Below are 26561 nucleotides of genomic sequence, written 5' to 3'. Positions count from 1 at the left end.
TACACCTTATTAATCTACTTTGAAAACTTGGTCCCTATGCTATTGAAAGCAAATAACAAATCTTCAACAAATCTTCCATTCAGACATTTTTAATAAAAATATTGAAAAATACATTAAGAGGTAGTCAACATGTTAAAAGTTTACATTTAGTTTATATTATTGGACCATCCATTTCAGCTTCTGTACAGCAGGTAATATTTCTGAGAGACTTCTGACTTCTGAAACAAAAGCAATTTTGCACACATTTTGCCTTTTCAATTCAATAATCACTTATTTTTAGATATCCAACGGAATGCTTAAAATGTATGGCCCCATATTTATACTTTATATTATAAACTATGTAAAATTTTCATTACATTTCAGAAGTAAATATAAATTAACCAGGCTATAATTAGTTTATGAATGGAAAACTCCAGTCTGGAAGTATAGAACCCCACTCTCAAAATGACCAGAGTTTACTATACATTCTAAGGATTTCTTAAAATAAACATTCATCAGCTTCTGAAACAAATCACACAGTTCAGAGTGGTTCATTGCTTGCAGTATTGCTACACTTCATAAAAGTATGTCCCCATGAAGGCTGAACATGGCTATTTCAGGGGTTTTTCCAAGGTCATCTCACCTATATTCACAGTGGACTCCTCCAAAGAAAATGGCAGTAAAAACAAGCAACCCTCAGTGGCAATCCAAGGGGAAGTATTTGGGGGTACTGTCCTTAAAATGCCTTCAAAGCAAATGCATGGAGCCTCTCAAAAGATGTAGTCACACTAAACACTATATCATTCTCAGCAACATCATGAGTGAATTGTCCTGCTGAATGGTTGGCAATGCTCCCCCCCCCAATAACCAGCCAATGTAAAACAATCCTTATATAATTACTATGAATTTTGCTGAATAATCCTAAAATCACTTTCTACTTGGTCCTGATAGCAAGGGTAATAAGCACGTTGGTGTATATTACAAAAAGAGAAGAATGCAAATAGTGAAAAACTATTTTGCAGTTATAATTATTTATAATATTACTTTCTAGACCAGGGGTGTCAAACTCGCAACATCACGTGACGTGTCACGACATATCGCAACTTTTTTGCCATTGCCGGCAATGGGGTGGGCGTGGTTTCGCTATGATGCATCCAGCCCACGGGCCGGCAGTTTGACACCCCTGTTCTAGACATTATTCAGCAATAACTTTGGGTAGTCTTTGACTGCTGTTCTCAATACTTTTTTGAGGCGGGATATGCAACATTGATTTACAAGGACAACGGATCATGCCATATAATTATACATTTTTTTGTGATATATTTCAAAAGACAGCTAAATGTTGCCCTTAAATTCTGGTGAAAACAAAATTCATGTGGAATAATGTACTGAAAGCCCAGGCCCCTCTATCCATTATCATTAATTTGCAGAAAGTGCTTACCCAGGACACGAAGTAAGCTGTTAATAAGAGCATGAAATGCTGGGAAAAAGTCATCATGTTCTTCTAACTTGTAGATAATGCTGAAAAATATCAATTTGACAAACATCCATTCTCTCCTTTTGTTATTTAAACAACATGCCCTAATCCAGTGGTGGCGAACCTATGGCACGCATGCCAGAGGCGGCACTCAGAGCCCTCTCTGTAGGCATGCGCGCCATGCCCCCCAGAGATGGCAACTGTCCCTCTTCAACCAGCCACCTGCTAACTCGCTGAGGTCCCACGTGGCCGGATGCATCCCGGCACGGCTGGTTTCCCTCCCCTCTGTCCCGTCCTTCCTGGCCTTGCATGCTCTCCTTTTCCCAGGCACAACCCACTGCATCACCTCCTCAGCTGTTGGCTGGCCATCCCACTCAGAGGTGGTTTATTTGAACTGCTGGCGGGCTGCAGAGCCCCAGAGTGCGCTGGTTGAGGGGTCGGCAGGCTGTAGTTGCTGACGGACACCCATGCAGGGGCCGATGGTGTCAGGCAGCATCCTCCCCACCCCCGGCCTGACTCACCTCACCCTGCAGGACAAGCCTCTTTCTGCCTACTGCCCCACCTACCAGAGACCCCTGGATCTCTAATCCTGCCCACCCCCCACAGGCGTCCCTCCCCACGAGCAACATTGAAGTGACCACGCCCACCTTGGCCACACCCACCCAATATGCCATGATCCCCCACAGCCACGCCCACCCAGCAGGCCACGCCCATCTGGCACCCAGTGATAAGTGAGTTTTGGGTTGCAGTTTGGGCACTCAATCTCTAAAAGGTTTGCCATCACTGCCCTAATCTTATCACGGTGGTCAACTAATTACAGTTGACTGCAAATTGAGTATGAGACAGCAGTGTGATGTGGCTGCAAAAAAGACAAATGTAGTTTTAAAGTCTTATCAGCAGAAATGTACAGGCAGTCTTCGTTCGGCAATCACTTATTCATTGACCCTCTGAAGTTACAATGGCACAGAATGAGGGGACTTATGATTATTCCTTGTACCTGCAGCTGTTGCAGGATTCTTGCAGTCACATGATTGTGATCTGGGCATTTGGCAACTGGTTGGCAATCACGAGGATTACAATATCCAGTCATGTGATCACCATTTGTGACCTTTCTTGCCAGTTTCCAACAGGCAAAGTCAATGGAGAAACCAGCAGAAAAGTTGCAAATGATCACATGATCACAGGACACTGTGACTGTGTGGGATTCACCTACTAATGGCGACTGGAACTGCTGCAACTGCAATCATAAATTAGTGTGGCCGTGTGACATCTCCTTTTAGGACCAAATCATTAGGGACAGAGTTAGTATCATTGAGGACTACCTGTGATATCAAAAGAATACTTAAGCAGAAGAATTAAGCATTCCATTCTCTTCTCCCATGATCAGGCCTCGTCTAAAGTACCCATATCCACTTTTGAACACCCCATTTTTAAGGAGCACTGTGAGAAAATGGAACATATTCAGAGAAAGGCAAAGAGGATCAAGACACTGGAAATTAAGCCCCAAAAAGTCCAAAAAAGCTGTCTAGCATTTGCCTTGAGTAATATGGCTACGATGGCCATGATAGTGTTCTTCAAATATCCAACAAGATGTCACACCATTCTCTCTCCATTATGAATTTAGAATGTAGGGCTAAAGGCATCTTTGTAAAGCTACAATTAGTTAACTATGAAGATCTACATACCTTTCAATGTCTTGTGTGCCCAGGAGTTGTTCCACCTGCCAGGCCACATTCTCATTAAACAAATTGCATAGCTTTCCAACAGTGTTCACCAGGACACTAGGTGGTGCTGAGCTATCTATGAAGAAACATTGTATCAGTTTCTGTGCAACATTTCACAATAGATAAGTGGGAGCAAATTAAACAGCAAGCTGTTCAAATGGTTGCCAACTCAAACATCCAAACTAAGCAATGTAGGAAAATATTGTGCAAGGCAGCATACCAGAGTTTTTAATGGGAAGGCGAAACTAACAACCCATTAAAATGATTGTGGTACTGATAATGGAAGGATAAGACCAAGAGGATTAACAAAGCAATCCTGGTATTTTGGAAACCCTGATATTTCACAAGACTGGCTTGGATCACGCCAACAGTATGGAATGGAAGAAAGTTCCTTCCTGTCATTTCTTTATAGGAAGAAAACCTTCCTTTATAGGCAATGAAGAAAAAAAAGGGCATTTAGAACAGCACTAGGATATTAGAAAGAGAATTAGGACTGTGTGGAGATTGATTGATTTACTCGGAGTAATTGATTGATTGATTAAACTTGTATGGCACCCACCTGGCCTACAGGCAACTCTGGATGTCTTATGAACATTAAAATCCAGTAAACATTAAAACTATAAATAATAATAATTTACAATTAAAAGAAGGAAGGAAGGGAGGGAGGGAGGGAGGGAGGGAGGGAGATGCACATGGGGAATATATGACGATTTTAACCTGCTTCCCATTCATCCTTCCACATGTTAAAAAATGATGGGCTTTTCTGTAAGGTCATAGCTAAGCAGCTATCAGATCTCTTCCAAAGTGTATTTCCAGTCTTTCTTGTGGCCATGTAATACAGTCCTGGGAGCTGCAGAACTATTGCCTTACATGGGTTTTTAAAATCTGTAACGCCGAAAGAGTCAACAGCAAATCTGGTGCTGCATTTAATGGTCTTTTGCAACATGCTTTTGCTGAGCTTGTATATGACCAAACTTTAAACATTAAAATGAAACCAAACAAAATATTTGTAGAATTCAATATGATTTGCTGATGTGTTCTCCATTTTATTATTCCATCCTCAACTTTTGCTTTACCTCAACATACATTTGCAATTAAATTTAAGATGCAGGAAAAGCATTTCCCTTGGGTAAACTTTTTACAGCAGCCATTCTTTTCCTGCAAAACTTATGGTAAAGTTATCATGCCCTTTCAAAGAACACAGCTGAGCTCTTCCTCGTCCCCACATTATCCTGGTCTGACCTTGAGCAGGTTAGAGGAAGAGCAACAGATTCTTACCTAGTTCTAAGAGGTCACAGAGGTTCCTCATAGCATTGATCATTTCACCAAGTTTTGTATAAACCTCATTCATTCGAGGGTAAATGCCATTTAGGGTCTTCACATCAAACAGTTTTTGAAAATGACAGACAATGGTATACAAGGTTTGTTGTGAAGGAATCAGACTTTTCTGTAGGATATAAATAAAAACAAAAGGAGCCCACTGATCATTTCAATCCTGATTAAACATAATAGAACCCTGGGGATGTATTCTGTCTGAAATCTAGGATTCTCCCAGATACAATAACTGGAAAAGAACTACTAGAGCAGTGGTGGCGAACCTATGGCACACGTGCCACAGACGGCACACAGAGCTGTCCCTGTGGGCACGCAAACCATCACCCTGGAGGGAGGCGGGGCCAGACTGCTCCCTTCCACCTCTCCATGTGCGCCTGCGCTCTCGGCTCTCTTTCTCTCTGCATTGAGAGCCCGGGCTGGATGGTGGGAAAAGGCCTCTGTTGCCTGGATCGCCGCCGTTTCCCCCCCCACCCACCCACCGTGCAGATTGCACTGCCGCTTTTCCCCCACCGCATTTTCCAGGCTTCCGGCATCCGCATCAAGCCACTGAAGCACCATAAAATCACTCCATGGCCATGGATGTGAGTTTCAGAGACTTTGAAAATACTTCCGCTGCCCAGATCGGGCGTGGGGGGAGGGGAGCAAAATCGCTCTGCAGCCCTAGATCTGGGCGGTAGAAGCAGCAGAAAGAAAGATTGAGCCAGCAGGGAAGCTAATGTGTCGGAAAGGAAAGCATTGCAGAATAAGCAAACTTACAGAAAGGGGACCTCTGTCTCTCTCTCTTTCGCGCGCACGCGCGCGCGCGCACACACACACACACACACATCAACCACCCCCTTATTAATCATTTCTTCCTCCACCCCCTTTAATATCATGTTTGGAGTTTGGGAAGGCGCGCGTCCTACACTCATCTTCCCAAACTCCAAACTTGCGCATCCTACTTTCCTAGCTTGCTTTCTCAAACTCCAAATTTGCGCATCCTCACTCGCCTTCCCAAACTCCAAACTCGCACGCACGTCCTACTTTCCTCGTCCTACTCCAGTTTGGAGTTTGGGAAGGTGAGCAAGGAAAGTAGGACGCGTGAGTTTGGAGTTTGGGAAGGCGAGCAGAGCCTTAATATAAAAGGCTGGTTCTGCTTTTGGATGGCATGCCTATTTAATATTTAATAAAAAAGTGGATTGGGTTTTTAAGTCTCATATTATAAGAAACTCTTTGCTAAGAGTGTGGAGAAAGTATTATAAAAGTGACTTCAAAATACCATTATGGGCTATACCTCGGCATGCCATAGAAGGTATAAGGAAAGGGGTAAATATGGACAAGGTCTCTTACGTACAGTTATTAAGATGGGATGGCCAAGACTGGCAGTTAAAATCTTTGGAAGAATTAACACATGAAAACTTAACTTATTCATGGTTCCAATATAGACAAATAGTGGATAGATGGAAGATGGATTGTAAAATGGGCTGGCTTAGTGAAGATGGAATTTTTTTAAAACAAGTAAGAGATCAAAGGCCAACCCATATTAAGAGAGTTTATGGGGTTTTAGTGGAATTAGATTCAGAACTTGAACTAGTTAAAGATTGTATGATTAAATGGGCACAGAATATTGGTGAAACGATTTCAATGGATACTTGGGAACTTATTTGGATAAGAAATGTTAAATTCACACAAGCGCAAAATTTAAGAGAGAATTTTTATAAGATGTTTTATAGATGGCACCTTGACCCAAAGAAAATGTCTATTATGTACCCTAATCTACAGCCGAAATGCTGGAGATGTGGATATTTGGATGCTACCTATTACCATATTTGGTGGACGTGTAAGCATATAAAAGCTTTTTGGATTAAGATATGGTGGAATATTCAAAGAATTTTTAAAAGAAGGGTAAAATTTACTCCGCAATTATTTTTACTAGGTATTGTTATTGACTGTGATGCTAAGGAGGTTATATTGATGTTAAATTTGATTACAGCCGCTAGGTTGTTAATAGGACAATATTGGAAGAAGGAATCTTTGCCTACTTTACAAGAATGGTTTCATAAAGTTTCGTATTTGGCAGAAATGGCAAAGATTTCGGCTTTCTTAAAGGAGCAATCTCAAGAAAAATTTTTTGCGGTATGGGAAAAATGGATAAATTTTATACAACATAATTTGGATATGGAAAAATATTATTTAGCCTTTTTATAATTTGTAATGATTGTTTTTTCTTTCTTTCTTTCTTCTTTTTCTTTTTTATATATATACATTTTTAATGTATTATTATTCATATATTTTTTTTTTTTTATATATATATATGCTTTATTTTTCGTCTACTTTCTTCTTTCTTCTTTCTCTCTCTCTCTTCTCTTTTTATTTTTTATTTTTTTTCTTTTTTAGTATATATTATTCATTTTAAAGTTTATGTTATGTATATTATTTCTATATATATTATTACTGTGATTTTTATTATTATTATTAATTATTTTATAAATTGCAAATGTTATTTTTAAAATATTTGTTAAATAATCCTATATTCAGTTCTGGGAAGTCGGGGGGGGGGGTGGGGTGGTTGGGGAGGGGGGGGTGGATTTTTATTTGTAAAACTTTTGAAAAATTTCAATAAAAAAAAAAAAAAAAAAAAAGGCTGGTTCTGCTTTCAAAAAAAGAAAAAGGAAGGAAGATTATTGGGCTCCTTGCATCATCCCCGCTTGAAGCCATCCTTTGCAACAAGGAAAAATCCAATCTATCCAACGCTACCCAACATTTCAAATCTGTGTGCACCGAGAGGACAGTTATTTTTAAGACACCAGTCCTGCACATCTATATCTAGGAATAAATCTCATTAAACTCATGAGGCTGTGAAACACAGAATGAATCTCTCTCTCTCCCCCCCCCCCTCTCTCATCTTTTGCAGTCTTCTTCTAGGCAACCTGCTGCTTACTTTTGATTGGTTTCCTATGTGTCTAGAAAATCAGTACAGGTCCTGAAATCCAGTATTAATGAATTAATTTTATTTTTATTTATATCTGGCCTATACTATTTTTATAAATAGCTCAAGGCAACAAACATATCCAACACACCTTTCTCCTCCTATTTTCCTCACAACACACCTGGGAGATGGATTGGGCTGAGAGAGAATGACTGGCCCAAAATCACCCAGCTGTTTAATCCTCTATCACAGAGCCTTTTCTGTGGGCATGCATAGTGTGAGCAAGGAAAGTAGCACACACGTGTTTGGACTTTGGAGAAAGGGGGAGAAAGAGAGCTAGAGGAAGGAGGGGAAGGAGGGAGGGAGGAAGGAAAGAGATGGGAATGAAAAGGAGGGAGAAAGGAAGGAAGGAGGGAGGAGGGAGGCAGGGAGATTGGAATGAGAGGGAGGGCCTGAGGAAAGTCCTGCCTTAGCACTTGGCCACCAGCAGCCCTGTGGCCCTTTTGCCATCCCCTGGTGGTCTCCCATCCTATTGCTGAGGATGCTTTGGTTACAAAGCCAGGTCTCCTCACATGGAGAGGGAATGGGCTTCCCTCTGACCCATGCAATTTGCCCTTCTGCACTCACCATGCAACTGGGCACCCCCTCAGGGAAATGCGGCTAGGGTAGGCAGGACTGTGGGGTCCTGGTGCCGGGGGAGCTCAAGTGCCAGGCTGGGTGCTTGACTTCCGCTGCCCAGGACTCCAGGCAGTCCGTGCCATTGTCCATGGGCCCCTGCATTGCCTGAGGCTCAGTGAGGCTCCTCCAATGGACCATGCCCCGGCGCTTGCTCCGGTCCCACCCACCCCCTCCGCTGGAGACTCTCAGATCTGGCCCGATCCTGCCCAGGCCCGCACAAGTGCTCCTTACGCAAGTGACGGTGAGTTGACCACACCCACCCAGTAGGCCACGCCCATGCCAACCACACCCACCGCAGTAGGCCATACCCATCTGGCACCCGACGATAAATAAGTGGGGTTTGGTTTGCAGTTTGGGCACTCGGTCTCTAAAAGGTTCGCCATCACTGTACTAGGGTGTCGTTTTCTAATAGGCAAATTAACGTTTGACATCATTATAAGCCCACATTACATCCATATGAATGAATGCATATGTACGTTCAGGCCCAAAATGACAAATTATTATTATTATATTATTTCCACATAGGTAACACATTAAACTGATACTTCTGAATAATCAGTACTTTTGAACAAAATTACCTTTTCTTCATTGCCTACTTCTTCAGAGATTTCATTTACTATTTGCTGAAGGTCCTCAACTCTAATACATTCATTGGTATCCTGCATAGTTTTGGTATACCAAGGAACTAATTGTAGAGATAGCTTTTTCAGGGACTGATGCAAGATCTTGAAAGAACGACAATAATAAAAAAAAAAAGATGGTGTGTTATTCTTTTGGGCTTTCAGTGTAAGAATTTAACAGGATACTGTGGGAAGCTCATTATTAGGTTCCCATTATGCTTCTCCTTGTTTAAAAACAAAATATTTCAAATGGGGCGCGCGAGAGAGAGACTTCACAGGTTACAGCGTAAAAAATTCTCTGCTGCAAGATACGTTTGTTATTATTTAACTACTCGTACGTTGAAATTACACTCACGGAAAAGACATGTGGAAAACACAGAGGACGTGCACTGGAAGAACCAGGCACAGGGGCAGCTCCCCAGGCTGAAGAGAGCAATCAAAGATCACCAGTACCTTCAGGGCCATTAGCTGGTCAGCCCAGATTTCAATCACAACAGGGAGATGCTCAAATCCACTTCCCTCCTCAGTGCAGCTTTTCCCAAGGCCCTTTTTCTGCATGAGTGTTATTAGAGGAGCTCTCCTTGGGCTTCTGATGATAGAGTCAATGCTGGATAATACCTTTGGAGTTAAAATATTAGAAAAAAAGAATCATTATTCACTAATCTTTGTAAAACGTTCCAGACACATGGCTGGAGTAACACGGATTACATCTGAGGAACACTGAGTACAATCCAGCCCTAGTTAAAATCCCAGGTTTAAATGGACAGTTAGGCAAACATTCAACTCTTTCATTGAAATAATAAGATCTAAGACAGCTGCACTTCTGTTGGGTTTTGCTCCAACAGCGATTATGATGGACTTCCTCCTGTGAAGTATTTGATAATCAGGCTTCTTCCTACACACCAACTCCCAAACATATTAATTTTTCACTACTTCCCTGTGTTTCAAGATTTAGCAAGGAAACTACATTTTTAACACAGAATATACGATTTAACTAAACACCCATGGTACTATTCAGTGACGTTTGCCTATATTATACTTATTAAGTACACTGCTTTGGCCAATATAGTGGGTCAGTCCAGGCACAACAGCAAACCATGATTTAGCACTGCATGAACAAGCCTGCTCCCATCTTTTTCTTGTGCGCTTTCACTTAGCAAAACCAGTCTGTCTGGGAGGTAACATTAAATTATGGTTTGGTTTGCAAGCTTTTTTTGGAGGTAATTTTTACTACGAAGCAAATTCTAGTTCGCACGAATAATAAAAAATGGTTTAAACTGGAAGAAAGACTGGTAGTCATGGAAGTCACAATGGAAAAAGCCACAAGCATAATTTTGTTTGCACCTGACTAGAATTGATGTGTGGTAGTTTTGTTCTCCCTGCAATACAAATGATAAGAGAATAGGTATTCCACACTGCAAATGTTACATTTACTGTAAAGCAACATCAAATAGGTTACACTGTAGGAAATATGGCATCCCCATATAGAAGCTAGTGTCTTAGCAGTTGTCAGAGCAGTACAATTCTACAATCTGAAAATATAGGCTGTCAGCTGGTAACCCAGTGAGATTATTCTCAATACAATCAAGCATTCAAGAAAAGCTTCAATTCTATTGACGTCAGATGGCATTTTTAGAGAAAAAAGGAGTTAAATGAACACCAGCTTTTAATAAAGGCATATTTTCAGGCCCAGTTACACACTTAACTGGGAAAACATGGCTTCGTGCAATAGGAGGTAGCTCATTGCCTTTTCCTTTCTTGTTTAAATAAGATGTCGTATAAATTCAAGGAATTATGATTTGTCAAAATTCAAGTTAGGGAACAAATCAGTAGCAGAAACCCTACTGTTTTTTCCCCCCTGAGAATCTAAACCAAACCACAGTTCTCTGTGTTAAGTAGACTAGGTTAAATTGGAAGAACCAGGCTTCTCATAACTAAGCACAATATCCTCGTAGCCATGAAAGAGGAGGAGAGTAACAAACAGTAAATCTGAGGCTATTCATAGCTTGTTCATGACCTATGAACTTCAACTCCCAGAATAGCTGAGCCATGATGGCTCAGGAATTCTGGAAGTTGAAGTCCATAGGTCGTACCGTTGCCATAGCTGCCTACCTCTCCACTATATGAATGAGTGAGAAACCTATTCTTCCTTTTATAGGGTTTTTTTTTTTTTTTTTGCAGAATTTCTGCAACAAAAATCCACTCACCTGTAAATATCTTCTGCAAACTTCCTGCAGCTGGCTTCCTCCCAAATCTTTTTTAAGTTCTCTATTTTCTTTCATGTTTTCTTCTTCACTGCTCTCAAGTGATCTAACAAGCAAACCGAAAGAGGAGAGGGAGAAGCACTAAGTAAATTGTTCTATAATCCAGGCCTTATAGACCAAACATGGAATCACAAAATCTAAAGTAAACTGTACGGTCAGCATCCACATAAACGTGAAAGATTGCATTCTAATTGTTTCTTAAGGTATTTGTTTTACACAAATCATAGCTTTCAAAGCTCAGAAAAAAGTAAAAGCACAAATTATTATTTTAAAAAAATGGGTTGAGTGGCCCTTGAGTTATACTCATTTTTTTCTTTGGTTGTGCTCCCATTTTGGTTTCCTCCCTTTTAAAGTGTCTAAACCCAAGATTTCAGATCAATAATCACTACACAGTCTCGATTTTTATCCATCTGCAAAACAGGTTAATGATTAATGCTTGTTTGAAATACATTACTTGATGTTCTTTAATATTTTCTCCAGCTTCTTCACTTGCTGTTTATAAAATTTTAGTTCTTGCACAGTTGGCCTAAAGGGAAGAAAAGGGTTCTGTGAAGTTTCACAATGAATAGATTTGTCTTGTAGATTTATTGCTGTGGTTGCTTTTACAAGGCCAAACATTCACAGATCATGCTTCTGTTGCTCTCAGTAAGTTTATTAAATGGTCATCTATTGCTATGATAAAATGAATCAGATAGTTGAAAAGTATCTGGTAGAGATTGTTTGATGTTCAGTATTGAATGTTTTCACACAGAATTTAGGATCCAGGATTTTAATCATATCCATGCATGCATGCTATGCTGAAATTATTTTTCCCACTCACCTAATTTCCATCTCTTTCTTGAGATTAGTATTTTCATGCATAAGCTGTTCATTTCGAGCTTTTGTTTCAATTATTTGTGTCTGGAAAGACTTGGAAATATTTATTACAAACATTACACTCATACATATGCATGCCAACATAGCACTTTGTCACTTACCCTAACAATTAAGTAGACGATTAATAAGATACTAAAACGCTGAAAAACGATGATTTATTTAAAGTTTGACCCAGGAAATCCAAAGTTAATAGGACATTTTTTAAAAAAAAATTCTAATTATTTAAATTCATTTATTTAACTACCTGAAAATATCGGAAGATATAAAATATAATTTGCAATGCTTTATCTTTCAAATGAAATGGGTAAATAAGAGCAGTAAGATGAATTGCTGTATCTGGCAGAATGTTTACAAAAGATGGGAAAATGGAGGGGAAAATTAGGAAGATTCTAGTGAAAAGATAGCAGGCAGTATGAGTTATGCTACAAAAAAATGAATGCTTGCCGAAAAAAGCAGAATGGGTTTTGGATATACATAGTTTATACAAACTATGATGGTAGAGGCTATATGTACCTCATGACTGGAGTATAAGGTTGTGTGGGTTCTCTAAGTTTGGTTTCTCATTTGTAGACATTAGTGCAGTGTTTCCCAAACTTGACAATTTTAAGGCATGTGGACTTCAACTCCCAGAATTCCACAGCCAGCGTTGCTGGCTGTGGAATTCTGGGAGTTGAAGTCCTCATGCCTTAAAATTGTCAAGTTTGGGAAACACTGCATTAGTGGGATACATTTGATGACTATCAATCAATGCCTTCAGCATAATCCTAAAGTGAATCATACTATAATTTACCAACTGGGAAAGTTATAACTTTGTGACTAGAGGTTGTCCAGATTCCAGATCTACCTCTAAGATTATACAGAAGTTCCTTACCATAAGCAGAGCTTTGTAATTAGCAGTAGCATCTATATTCTTCAAGAATTCATCCTCATCTTTTCCTTCGTCTTGTAAATGATTGATCTCTTTCTTGTATTTCCTATGAAGGAATTGGGTTAAAGTAAGTTTCACTTAAGTGAAAGTACAAAACGGAAGTACCAAACAAACTTTTACATTTAACAGCGTAAATTTGTTTGGTCGAAAAGATGCTTCTTCTTCTTCCATCTACCTTCCCTTCCCCTTTTGCAAGTTGGCTCTAAAGAATTTGAACACATAAAAAAAAAAGCAAAGTCTATTCAAAAAATGTTGGATGTGATGTAAGGTTGTTATGTCAACTGCTTGGCCCTACTAATTTTAAATGAAATTTTTCATATATCTCAGTTATGTATTGGGATGGGATGGGTAACGTGATGTTCCAAATAGTTTTAAAGACCAACTTTCATCAATCTTTGACAGCATGACTAAGTGATGAAGGCTGATGCAAGTTACAGTCTAAGAGAGGTTGGTGATCCCCCACTAATATGTCTCTCTTAACTATTTTGGCATCTGAAATATACCTTGCAGTCATAGGATAAGACTTGCAGTCATAGGATAAGACCATCAATTGAACAAGACCAACCATTTTACCTACCTTAGTTCTTTTCTTATATGGCTGATCTGAGATTCATAATAATCAATTAGACACCCAATCCTGAAAAAGAAGAGTACCCTAATTTAATATAAATCAACAAATGTTAAACGTGGATGATACCTCACTCTGCCCTAAGAATAACTTTTATAAGAAAGAATGTGAATTTGTAGACAAAGTTTAGCTCACTGTACTATCTTTCCTTAATAGTTTGTTGTATTTTTCTGCTAGAAGCTCAACTATCAAAGATAGCCATTAAGTATAAAGACAACTGTTTGCAAGATATATGTATGCCATTGAGAAAGATTAGTTTTGCAGAAAATGTTATCTGTCAGAAAAAAATCCACATTTACAAATCCACCGAGTCAAGAAATTAATAATATTGAATAAGCAGATATAAATTAAATAGAGCAAATGAAATACATGCAATAATTCTCAAATCAAAAATTAAAATAAGAATTAACTTTTTTCTAAATTCCTACAACTAAATTCCTACAACTATGTATGCGGTCCATACGTATGTAACTTAAAACTTCTCTAGTAGGGGTTCCCTTTTTTGTGGAAGTGAAATTAAATCCAAGCAGTTGTGGGATGAATATGGGCAAGCTAGAGACTCTGTAAATTTTACCCTGTTATTGCTGGTTGTGGCTGATGAATACTATGGGCCAAAACATCTGGAGGAGAAGATAGAAACTGTCTTTTAAAAATATGAAATCAAAATGGTATTTCCAAGATGGTTTCACCCATCGTATTTCATACTATGTTTCTGGGCTATTTTATTTATTAACAATTCTATTCAAATTTTGGAATTCTACAGTACTTTTCCATCAACGTATTATATAAATAATATAAATGAACCCAAACCGTATGAATGTTAAGTTTTGTATGTCCCTAAAGAAAGGATGTACAATTTAAGTTGGTAGCAAACACATTGCAGATTTGCAATTAGACTCAGGTGCATTAGCAAAAAAGATGATCTTTGATGTTTGAAAAGATAATGTGAGACCAGAAGGATTCAATCAAGGCTAATTTAAATATATTCACTTTTCATCTATAAAGTAGTTTTCTATCAGTACAATGCCAAGGCTGATCAATATTTCTCTGTGAAATCAAGGGTAAACGATAAATTAAGATAATTGACTTTTTTTCTTTATGTATATTTTACTGGGGTTGTGGGGGGGTTGCATTGTTTGATTTTCATTCTTTTGCTTTATTTGCACATCAAAGCATGTTTTAAAAAAGAAAAAGTACAATGTGCAATGTGCACATGCAGAGAAAAACTACCTCATATAATTCCTATATTCATCTGCGGCCAAATGCGGCTACATGCCACATTGCACATCACACCATTACCACCGCTTGCACCAAGAATCCACATGGCTCTTTGTGACGATTGCGCCACTGCCACTGCTCGCAGGCCACACGGCTTGTTGCAACTATCGCGCCACTGCTGCCACCCAGTGTGATCGGCATGACAAACCACGTGGCCTCTTGCTGCAAGTGGTGGTATCATGATCGGTACGAGTCATGTGATGTTCTGCCGCGAGCAGTGGCCCAGTGCGATGCGCCATGTGGTGTGCAGCCACAAGTGGCCGCAGAAGGTGCGACAGGTGTCAGGGTATGAGAGGCCTGGTTGCAGCGATCCTAAGGTAAGCGGGTGCGGGGCGCGTGGGGCAGCTCCACCTCCCCACCCCCGCCCTAGTTTGATTTTTACGTGTGCACCTCGCCCCAAAACTAGGACTTATTTTGAAAACCATGCAGAATTTCTTACTGCTGATCCAAATGAGTTCTTGGAGCCTGCTTACAAAACTGGCGGAACATTTTTTTCTGAGTGGCGATACGCTGCTGCTCTTCCAGACCCAGCTTAGAAAGCTCCTTTTGTAAATGGGCAATCATCTCTTCTTGCTCCTCCAACTGTTTCGCTTGGTGGCGGTACACTGCCTGGGTTCAGAAAACCAGAAAATTGCAAAAGAAAAAAAGTACTAGCTGGCCATACTATCACTTTTAAAGAAAGCATCTGTCTTCCAGCTAGAGATAACACTTTTCACTTTTTTCTTGCTTGTTTATTTAAAGCAGGGGCTTCCAACCTTGGCAACTTAAGACAGCATGGCTCATTGTGGAATTTTAAAGTTGCCAAGATTGGACACCTCTTATTTGAAGTGCTCTGTGGTCTGACATAATGCAATTTAGAATTAGTTTTGTAGCTGCTATTGTTCTTAAAAAGCCTCTCATCTATAATAAACAAACCTTCCCAGAATTTCAAACTCTGAACAGTATTGAAGTACCTGTGAAATTTCATGATCTTTTTGAAGATCTCTGACTTGGTTATGTTGCTGAGAAGCATTAGCTATTGACTCGTCTTCCAGTTGACATATTTTATGTTTGACATTTTCCACAATAACGTCCAAATCATTAGCTCGTTGTTCCTGTCGGGAAGCCCGACTTCTCTCCAAGCGCAATTCATCTCTAATTAAAAACCAAACCAAACAAAAATAAACTTTAATGAAAACTATATAGGCTATCCCCAAATAAGTTCAAATCAAAAGTAACATAAGAGAATCCACCTAAAAGACTGTAGCTAGGTTCACACAATTTGCTAAATCACTTTGTTTTAATAATATTTCTTGAACAAGCTATAATGATTTGGTTCAGAAGTTATAAAGCATGGATTGCAAAGGAAAAAGGCTGGGTTTATTTATGGGGTGTGGGGGTACAATTTGTGGCCATGTTGTTTAATTCTATTATAGTCAATATAGTTTAACAAAATTGGAGATTCATAGGTGGATCTATACAATAACCTAGCTAAAGAAACCACCTTAGAGTTTGGTTCATAGTATTATATGGTATCATCCTGGACAATATATTAAAATCTAGATAGTCTAAGGCATGGGTGTCCAACCTTTTGGCTACACTGAGTGAAGATGAATTGTCTTGGGCTACATATAAAATATGTAATATGTAATTAATGTATGTAGACTACATAATAATGTTAAAAGTGTATGATCTTGTGCAGCCAAATTACTAGCTGCCCAGGGCTGCATGCAACCCATGGGCCACAGATTGGACACACCTGGTGTAAGTCACGCCTCCTGAAATGCACAACCAGAAGAGAGCATCAGCCTGGACTTACTGGAATAAAGGAAGCTCATCTTGCTCCAAAGAAGCTGCGTTGACATTCATTCCCTGCTAAGAACTCAAGGAAATGAATCCACCTTGAAAGTATGGAATTCTGACCCAATGTTAGCTTTTCACAGAATCTCTATTAAATGGCAAACTTTGCAACGATGAGGAGAGCATGCATGGAATCTACAAAATGCCACAGCAGAATGGAAAAGCCAAGAAATCTTTAAACCAAACCGAGCGACCAGAAGACGGGGCTAAGTGAAAATGGGAAGTGAGACAACACAATTTTTGTCCCGCACACTCTTATTTAGAAACTGTTCTATGAATTCCATCACCTAGACTGGAGTTGGCCCTAAAGTCTCCAGATTTTTTCTTCAGGACTTTCTGCCCCTTTCCACGTCTTCCCTGGATTCTTAGTTTAAACTAATCAAAGATTATTTTTTTAAAATTGCTATCCGAGGCTTGAAAGCACAAATCAGGGTTCAAACCATCCTCTTTCTTATCTATATGATGTACATCTGTGTGTGTGTGAGGGGGGGGAGGGAGAGAGGGAAGAAGGGGGGAGGGAGGGAGAAAAAGAGAAAGAGAGACAAAGAGAAGTCTGTTTCATCTAGAGCAGGGGTTCCCAACCAGGGGTGCTTATACCCTCCTGGGGGTGCGAGATGATATTCCAAGGGGTGCCAAAACTTGGGTTTTCAAAATTATAGTGTATATGCATAATTCGTTGCCATTATTTCGAACTTTTGTAAGGGGTACGAGAATATATCATAAGCGTTCTAGGGGTACAGAGTATAGAAAAGGTTGGGACCCGCTGATCTAGAGAATGACATCCAATTGAATTCTAAGAAAATATATTACCTAAGCTGGTGATTGTCTTCTATCAAGCCACGAATGATTTTTCGCTGACGCTCTGTTTCTTCCATTAATGTTTTCAGTGCATGCTGTACTGCTTCCGAGGACTGTTTGTCCATAACAATTTTCTCTGTGTCTGGTATTTTAAAAAATAAATGCTTTTTTAAATACATTATTTTAAAGCAGTGGTTCTCAACCTTTGGGTCGGGATCACATTTGGGGTCGAACGACCATTTCATAGGGGTCGCCAAACAACGCAGTCCGCCATTTTTTTCCCCCTTTTCCTTAGCTGTGCTACTCCCTTTTATTCTATTGGCTTTTGAAAGCCAATAGAATAGACTCTCTTGAATAGAGTCTAATTCTATTGGCTTTCAAAAGCCAATAGGAATTGTCCAGGCTGTCTCTGCCCTGCTGAGCCCGCCAAAAGTCCCATTCTGCAAACGGTGCTGCACCAGTTGAGTAGTCCTCAACTTACGACCGGTTGAGTAGTCCTTGACTTACGACCGGTTGGGGGCCGCGGCATTAAAAAGGTTGAGAACTACTGTTTTAAAGCATCTCCCAAATCAACTAGAATGATAAAAGTGTATCATACAAAGAGCTGGCAAAAAGAAAATAATTCCAATTATTAATAACAAAGCAAGTTGACTTTTATGATACTTTCTATATCGCTGAGCTAGATGGAAAAATGCTATTAAAGAACATTCTTTAGGAAATACTGTGCTTCATTTATATCCACTGAATAGAATACACAAAGTCATTTAGTAGCAATTTCTTCACTCAAGATTCTGGCATCAGCATAGTATAGAAGGCCTAATACCTGTAAAAGGAGGCAGAGATAGCATAGGAATGCAAAGCATCAATTAATGAGACTAAATGAAATCTCAGCCCGGAAAAGAACTAAGCATAAAGAAAAGAGCAAAGATAATTTGCACGATATAGGAGAGGACAGATGAAATTCTAGCAAGCGTTAAAGATTCTGATATTATATTTACAACAATAAAGTAAGGTTCCATAATTCTTGCAGTGTCTGATTCCTGACCTGGCCTACTCAAAGGGCTGACAATACCCTAATACTCTTACATTCACATGACTAATAAACCAATACCTAAGAAATTAGTAAAACTTTCTTCAATATCAATATTATGATTCAATTTTTAAACAATGAACTAAGCACAGACCATACAGAATTGTTTAATATGAGCTTGCTATTGAGAACTGATAAATTTCATTAAGCCAACTTTTGAGTCTGGAACATAAGCATGCTTCTGTCACTGTAATTGGCCACTTTTCTGCAACTGTCTAAATTCAATATAAGCAAAGTTCTTCATAGACTGAAAGAATTCAGATTTTAAGAGTACTAATTAAGAAAACAGTAACTCTTTAATTCCTAACTACCGGGTTCATAATACCTTATCATTGGAGCTTCCCAGAGTTCAACATTAGATGGGCATATATCTTTAAAATAAATAACCAATAAAGAATTACCAATGGACCCCATTGGTACCCAATATTAGACACTTCCTCAAAGGCTGAACATAGAACAATATTAATAAGATTTCCGGTTTGCCATCACGGACGCTGGAAGGTGAGCTCTGTCTTCCGCGTTCAATTTCGTTCCGCTGGGGGACCCTGGAAAGGGTCAAAAGTTACCCTGTAGGGGCGACGAGCAAGGAGGGGACCCCACTTGATCACGGCAGACCTTCCGCTCAATCTGGGGCAGCCCTCCAAACTGGCGGAGGAAAGACCGGCCATAGCAATGTGGCTCGTCACTAAGCTGCAGACAGCCGAAGTCAAACTTACCATCAAGCACTTCTAAAGCAACGCGGATGAAACTGGGTGAGATCTGATCTTCTCTTTAAGATCCTAAGTATTTTCTTTTCCTGTAAAAGCTGCCCAAAGAATCTTTTCCCCCTGTGAGGAGAGAGGGAAGGGAATTTCTACCCCATCCTCTAAGAACAGCAGTGACTGACTACCCAGGGGAGTTAAAGCACTAAAAGAACAATTTTAATCTAATTGGATTTATATTTTCTGAAACTTGGGGACCATTTTTTTTTTCTTATTTTTACTGGAGACTTTTATTTTTATCTACAAAAAGGAAATAAAACTGGAAAAAAGGATTATAAAAAATTTGGATTTAAAAAACTTTAAATGGCATCAGTGACATCCTGTGGCAAAGTTTGGTATTACAATTTTTATTGCCTAAAAGAGACTTGGATTGAAGTCCAGACTTCAGATAAAACGCTTTCCACCTTGATAGATACCACCTGTGAGAAACTCAGCTGTAAAGGGAACTTCTGGGCAACATAATTAGACTGCTTGAACTATGAATGTAAACCTTTACTGACTTTTAGACTTATGTGTGGGGAATTGCTTTCCTATTTCTTTATCTGAGGAACATTGGTTATTATATGAGATGATAAAATACCTTGGACTATAAAATCTTACTTGACAAATGACTTCTACTATAAAGACTACCTATAATACGTGAAATAAAGGTCCCATACCTAATTATAAAATTATTTTTAACATCTGATTTTAAAGTCCTCAACATAACACACTATTAAGAGAATATGGGTGAAGACCAGGAAAAGATCCTTTCCATGTTGAAAACAATACGTGAAACCATTCTTTCAGCTTGTGACAAAATAAGATGCAACATAAAAGAACAAGATACCAGCTTAGATATACAAACCCAAATTTTGACTACAACCAAAGAACTAACAACGCAGAAGATAACAGAAGAAATGGAACAATCAAATACTAAGACAGAGGACCTAATTGACCAGCAAATACAATTGAAAATCCAGAAAAGGGAGTGACAACACTGAAAATAGAAAAGACTTTCTATATAAATCAGAAGAAATTTGAGGAGAAAGAAGAACAGATTGAATAGATAAACATATCAGGACAATCATGGGGAATTGGAATAGGGAGACGATTTAATGAACACAAACGGGCTAGCCCTTCCCAAAAAATGGCAACTAAATGGTCTCTCTTATTTCAAATTATATAATAATAGAGGGAGATCTATTTGATGATTTAAAAACACTGACAGGGAAGGCTAGTTGGCAAAGGAAGAAAGCCAGAATAAGGCTGAAGAAAATTGGGGTTTTCATTTATTAGAGGGGATTTCATATTACTAATTAGAGGGTTAAAGGAAAAAGTTGAGATAAGGAGAATTTTGGTCATTAAATTTAAAATATTTGGAAATTAGTTGAAAATAAGGATTCTATTTGTTTAATATTTAAAATTTAGACCCAAAAGAAAAAAAATTATGAATATGTTTGATTTATTGATTAACCCAGACAATATAATGGTTTTGATTTATTAAAGGGGATACTGTATTATTAATTAGATAATTTAATATGGTGGGAAATAGATAACTTTTAGAAAATAGAACAACAGAAAATAGAACTCAAATAGATAAGATGTGTATTTTGAATATTAGATTCTGTTATGAACTGAAATAAGAGAAACTTTGGTTACCTAAAGCCTGGAAATTATAAATATAAAATGTTTAAATTTGAATATTGATGGGAAACTAAAAATTGGGGAAAAAAACAATAACTGGATATTGATTTATAAAGACTGAATGTAAAAGTAATTAAGATAAGTATAAGCTAAAAATTTATTCATAAATGTAATAATGATGTTTTTATTTAGTTGATATAATAAGAACTATATTAGCTTAAATACAAGATAGCAGATATTAAGGAAAAAGAGAGGAAATATTTGATGTTGTAACTTGAGATTTGTACTAAAGATTTTTGTATGTTATTGAACTATTGATTAACCCAGCCACCACGTTGCTTTTTAAATACCTAAATGTAAAATTAGAAAACTAATAAATATTATTTAAAAAGAACAGTACTAATAAGAGCTGAAGTCCAAGGTTAGGGACAGATCTTCAAGGAGAAAATTTATCTACATAGTCGCTAAGAGATTTGATGGCATGTAATTGTCAAGAGGAAGCCATTCAATTACAGAAGACTTGGAAGGAGAACTATTTGGCCCTAGTGGAGGATTCTAAATTTGAGAGAAAGAAGTTTGGTTATGCTATTAAGACCTTAACCATGTACAATGTTAACATCATTCCTTGCTTGAAAGAAAACTGTTAAGCATAATTCAAGTATTCATAACTTAGTACTTGTAAGTATCTTTTTCAACCTATAAATATATTTTGTTTTCATGTACTTATATCTCAGCCGTTTCATATTGAGGAATGCTCTGCATAGTTCTATATGTTAAGGGATCACTTTGTGTCCTAGGATAGGACCATTTGAGACTGCCCTTAACTAGTGAAAAATCACTTTTCCTATCCTAAATTTCTTACATTGATGGGTTACCAATGTTTCTCTTGTATCACATACTGCTCAGAACCATTTGATGTGGATATGCACAGAAATGTTAGTAATAAATAATATTTTATAAATGAATGAGTACTTAAGTATCTAAATCTTCAAGCAGTAACAGAAGTGCAAGATTCTGACAGTGAATTTAATTAGTTTAGTAAAGAGTAAGTTACCTGGCACATTTCCGCAACTTCCAGGCATATCAAGGCATACAGGTCTTAAGCCATGTTGTCTTAATAACTTGTTTAAGTTTTCCCATTCTTGCTCTTGCTACAGTGGAAAAAAATAGAATGTTTCTCATATTATAATTACAAAGTATTGCCAGCTTGTTCTCTAATGCAATCCTCCGCCATTCCTCCTAACACAGTACACAGAAATTGAAGATAGTCATTTGCCATGGAAAAATGCCCATGTATGCTGAGTGGTATAGTCAGCATTGAGTGTGCTTTCTCCACTTATCTTCATAAAAATAAGAAACAGACTAAAACTGAGTTGTTTTTTCAGAAAAAATGATCAAACCATAAGAACAATACATCAAAACAAATGTATTGATTTTGTATAATACAATATTGTACGAATGATTTTCCTATGTTTTCATTATGTGTTTTTCTGTATGACATTCTCTAATAAAAGCTGTACAATAAAATGAGGCACATTTGTATCAGTATAGTTGTTCTGTTTGTTGACCACCTCAGTATGTTGACTACTTTCTTTCAGTCCCTTAGGTGGTCAACTTTTTACTGTAACATATTTTGAACTATTGAACTTTTGCTGAAAGTAATTCAATTTTATGTGTCTTTAACATATGATATTACTTATGCACGGTTCAACAAAAAAATACCTCCATCATAGTAATTTTGAACTCTTCACTTTAGTTGACTGGTGGATAGGATGCCAATCTTTTCTGAAATCTGAAAATGAAAGGAAATGACATAGGAAATGACATAGGAAAAGAAAAAAAAATTAAACAGCATTACAGCAAGAGGAAAACTGATCAAAGTTATACTATATATTTGTTGTATAGGTCTAATGTCTCAAATATACAAATATTTAAAAAAAAAAAATAAATAAATTTGCCAAAAGAAGCCTTCAGACGAATCAATCCCTCCCAGATTTTGAAATGAGATTCGCTTAATACAGGGCCCTTCCCCTCTACTGAGTTGAAGCTATCTGTATTGGCATGAAAGCTGTGTTGTCCCCATTATCCAGCTCTACTGTACCTCTGTTTTAAGTCCCCTGACTTCACCCCGTATTAATGGGCATATAGCTATGCAGTATTTGCATTCAGTCTTCAAAATGTCCTTTGAAACATGTGAGAACATTTGGTAAGCAATTACCTATTTCTGGAAACAGTTAAGAGCTGTTTCAAGGGATTCCAAGCAGGTGCCATGTTTACCCATTGAAGCAACCTCTGGGAGATTCGATCCAAAGTGCTGCACAGTCCTAACAAAGCCTAATTCAGTACCCTTTCAGGATGCCCTTGTGATACCTTGGGTGGTATCACAAAAGGAGGAAATGTTTCTTTAATACTAAGACAGTAGACTGTCTTGCTGCCTTACTCATAGCTAAAAGATGAGATAAAGACATATCATGTGGATACAACATAAAAAAATTGACAAGACACGCATGCATTGTTGTTTAAGAAAAATGGGAAATTATACTTGCTATCCCTAAAACTAAACTACAGTAGGACAGCTCATTTTTCTTTATAAAAAGAAACAGGTGTTACTTGTGTCTTTCCAAGAATATATTCAAAAGTCTTCTGTGACTACCAGTGTCTACAAAGTTAAATAATCAAGCAGGATTATCCCCACAAGAGATCAAAACAATTTCCAAGCTGATTCAAGCAAGAAAATCATTTACAGGTAGTCTTCAACTTATGACCACAATTGAGCCCCAAATTTATGTTGCTAAGTGAAACATTTATTAAGTGAGTTTTGCCCCATTTTTACGCCCTTTCTTGCTACAGTGGTTAAGTGAATCATTGCAACCATTAAAGTTAGTAACACTGTTGTTAAGTGGATCTGGCTTCCCCATTGCCTTTGCTTCTCAAATGGTGATCATATGACCCTGGGACACTGCAACTATCATAAATATGAACCAGTTGCCAAGTGTCCAAATTTAGATCACATGACCATGGGGATGCTGCAACAGTCATAAGTGTGAAAAACAGTCATAAGTCACTTTGTCAGTGCCACTGTTAATTTTGAACGGTCAATAAATGAATGGTTGTAAGTCAAGGACTACCTGTACTGTACATTCCTTCTCTACTGAATGACCTGAGATACCAGGATAGGGATAGGGTTACCATGGAGAAACTCTATGTGGTTGCTAGGAGTAGAAAAAACCTGACTTGATGGCTCATAATCAGTCAGTCTCTAGGTCTACTGCATGACTTGAACTAAGTACACTCTTAAACATTCCCTTCCACAGTATCACACCTATCCCAAATATTTTGAGAAGTCAAACTCAAGTGCATTTTTAGGATGGTAGTCCAAGCACCACCAGTAGCTTTGATCACACTGTTACTGTCAACACCGAAAGTAAGGCTTACTACAAGCAGTTACATCTACATCTGGTGAAAATATTGGACATCTCTCCCCTTAATTAGTGCTTCCTAATATACTACATGGGGCCCGTAGGAACGATGCAGACTGGATCGGGTAACACTGGCGAGACAGGCAAGGGTGTTTCATCTAAGACTCTAAGGCAGTGTTTCTCAACCTTGGCAACTTTAAGGCATGTGGACTTCAACTCCCAGAATTCCACAGCCAGCATTGCTGGCTGTGGAATTCTGGGAGTTGAAGTCCACATGCCTTAAAATTGTCAAGGTTGAGAAACACTGCTCTTAAGGCAAGGGTCCTCAACCTTGGCAACTTTAAGACTTGTGGACTTTACCTCCCAGAATTCCTCAGCCAGCTTTGCTGGCTGAGGAATTCTGGGAGGTGAAGTCCACAAGTCTTAAAGTTGCCAAGGTTAGAGACCCGTGCTCTAAGGTAGCCAGACCCCAGATAGGAAGTTGCCCGGGACCCTCAGCCGAGTTCATACAATCTCTACTATTCTTACTGTTCGAGGTGCAAGTCTGCTTCTGTTCTACCATTAAACATTATAAAACCGCAGTCCTGATCTAATCTATTATTAAACACCGGCAAAAAAAAAAAAAAAATGGCCCTCAAATCTACAACGAGCAAAAGGAACAAAGCTTTACTAGCGACGCCAAGAAGGCCTATAAGAAACGCAGCTTCACCGGAGAGGCTGCTTTAAATGTACCACGGCTCCCCGCCTAGCCCTCCTCCGGCTTCAGGCTGCTCAGGGCTTCTTTCACGCGTCTTCCCCGGTCCGCCCTTTCCTCAGAGGCGCCTTCTCTCCCGCTGCCTGTTTCTGCTCGGCGAAAGGCAAGGGCGTGAGCTTCCGCGGCCGTTAAAGGCGGGTTCTCAAGCTGAAGTAGAGCCGCCCCTGGGTTTGGCTTTCAGTCTCCACCTCTTAGTCCCTGGGCTCTTCGCAAGCGGCTGGGCAAGGGAGGGTGGTGGAGAGGAGGAACTCTTGCTTGCAGACGTCCGTACACAAAGCTCAGCTGAACCCTTAGGTTCCTTTGGACAAATTTCAGAGCCCTAGAAGTACAATAGTAGGCACATTACAGGTTCAGACCCTGACAACAGCGTCGTCATTTTGGCTGCTGCGGTTCTTAGGCTTTCAACAGTGCGGGTATTCGATTTAATGGACGAGGCTGCCTCCAACCTCGCGTCTGGTCCAAAGAAAGGACTGCCTGTAGAGTTATTCTAAGAGTGGTTATTCAAGAAAAAGCTATTCCAGTGAGAATAGAGGATAGTGGCTGCAACGACTGCATTCTTACTTAAAATTAAAAAAAAGAATGCTCTGGGAGGGGGAAAGTGGAGGGTCTTGAGCCTCCAGAGAAGAGATCTAGCCCGTTAGCATCAATATCCTCTGTACCGTAATTGTTTTAGTGATCAAAAACAAAACAATGGAGGAGAGAACTCATTTCCATTTTTAACACCTGCTTCTCTGTACCTGCTGGTAATATCAATAAAATACCACAAAAGAACTTAACGGGGTCAGGAAAAAAAGCTCCCTATTTTGTACTGAAAACATGACATAGGCATTTTTTCCTTAGGATCCTATTTGGGGGGGGGGAGTATTTTTCTATTTCTAAAAAGTTTTTTTCCCGTATTTTTATTTATTTTTATCCCACTTTATTAACAAGATTATAACTGTTCATCCAAAATGCCAAGCTAAAATGTGCCTGGTTAGTTCTCAACATGATATGCAAAGCCAGTGGTTTAGACAGTTTATGGTTTGGTATTTTGTGCAAACTCACTAAATTTGTTGGACTGACTGCTAATTACAGATTAGCACGTTAGAACCATAGAATGTAAGAACTGTAAAGAGCTTTTGAGATCATCTAGTCCATCTCCATTTAGTGCAGGAATCCATTACTACAGCATCCCTAAAAGATAGTCATTCAGACTGTTTAGCAACTCCACTGAAACAGAATACACACACACACACACACACACACACACACACCCAAAGTAATCTGTTTTTTTTTAATTGGCTCTCACCATTAGGATTTTTTTTTTCTGATGTCCAATAAAATCGATTTTCTTGCAATTTAAACTAATCGTTGCTTGTTCTACCTTCTGGAATAACCAGAAGGTCCAGCATAGAAGCGGAGCCGAAGCGACCCTTGCGAGATTCTGCAGACTTTCTCGGAGTAAGCCATTCTCGGGAGCAACGGCTCACCGAAAACACTCATTGCGATGAAGAAGGCAGCCCCGGTGGAGGGGAGCCTTTGAAGGCGATGTGGGCGGAAAGGAAAGCCCGAAAAGGCACAGAAAGGAGCGCGGGGGGAG

The 26561-nt window shown here is 38.9% G+C and overlaps 1 protein-coding gene across 4 annotated transcripts; it reads right to left on the bottom strand.

Annotated features, from left to right (window-relative positions):
• Positions 1–73: 73 nt before the first annotated feature.
• On the bottom strand, positions 74–26416 carry CEP70 (centrosomal protein 70). Of its 4 annotated transcripts, none has more exons than XM_039323819.1 (18): positions 26271–26416; positions 24938–25301; positions 22532–22601; positions 21864–21960; positions 17345–17474; positions 15649–15829; positions 15135–15304; positions 13367–13426; positions 12733–12835; positions 11806–11894; positions 11440–11511; positions 10929–11031; positions 9175–9339; positions 8680–8826; positions 4459–4627; positions 3142–3256; positions 1421–1500; positions 74–218 (listed from the first exon to the last, which is right to left on the bottom strand). In XM_039323819.1, exons 3-18 carry the CDS (start codon positions 22538–22540, stop codon positions 157–159), a joined length of 1752 nt encoding a protein of 583 aa, XP_039179753.1. In that variant the 5' UTR covers positions 22541–22601; positions 24938–25301; positions 26271–26416; the 3' UTR covers positions 74–156. The 4 variants fall into 4 exon arrangements, with proteins under 4 accessions (XP_039179753.1, XP_039179757.1, XP_039179755.1 ...); XM_039323823.1 differs by having other exon boundaries at positions 74–215; XM_039323821.1 differs by having other exon boundaries at positions 24961–25301.
• Positions 26417–26561: the final 145 nt, after the last annotated feature.

This window comes from Crotalus tigris, unplaced genomic scaffold, assembly GCF_016545835.1.
Source record: "Crotalus tigris isolate CLP2741 ecotype Arizona unplaced genomic scaffold, ASM1654583v1 scf7180000024282.1769268, whole genome shotgun sequence".
Lineage (NCBI taxonomy): Eukaryota > Metazoa > Chordata > Lepidosauria > Squamata > Viperidae > Crotalus > Crotalus tigris.
The sequence above is the reverse complement of the archived record's forward strand: the minus strand, read 5'-3'. Positions and strand labels throughout refer to the sequence as shown.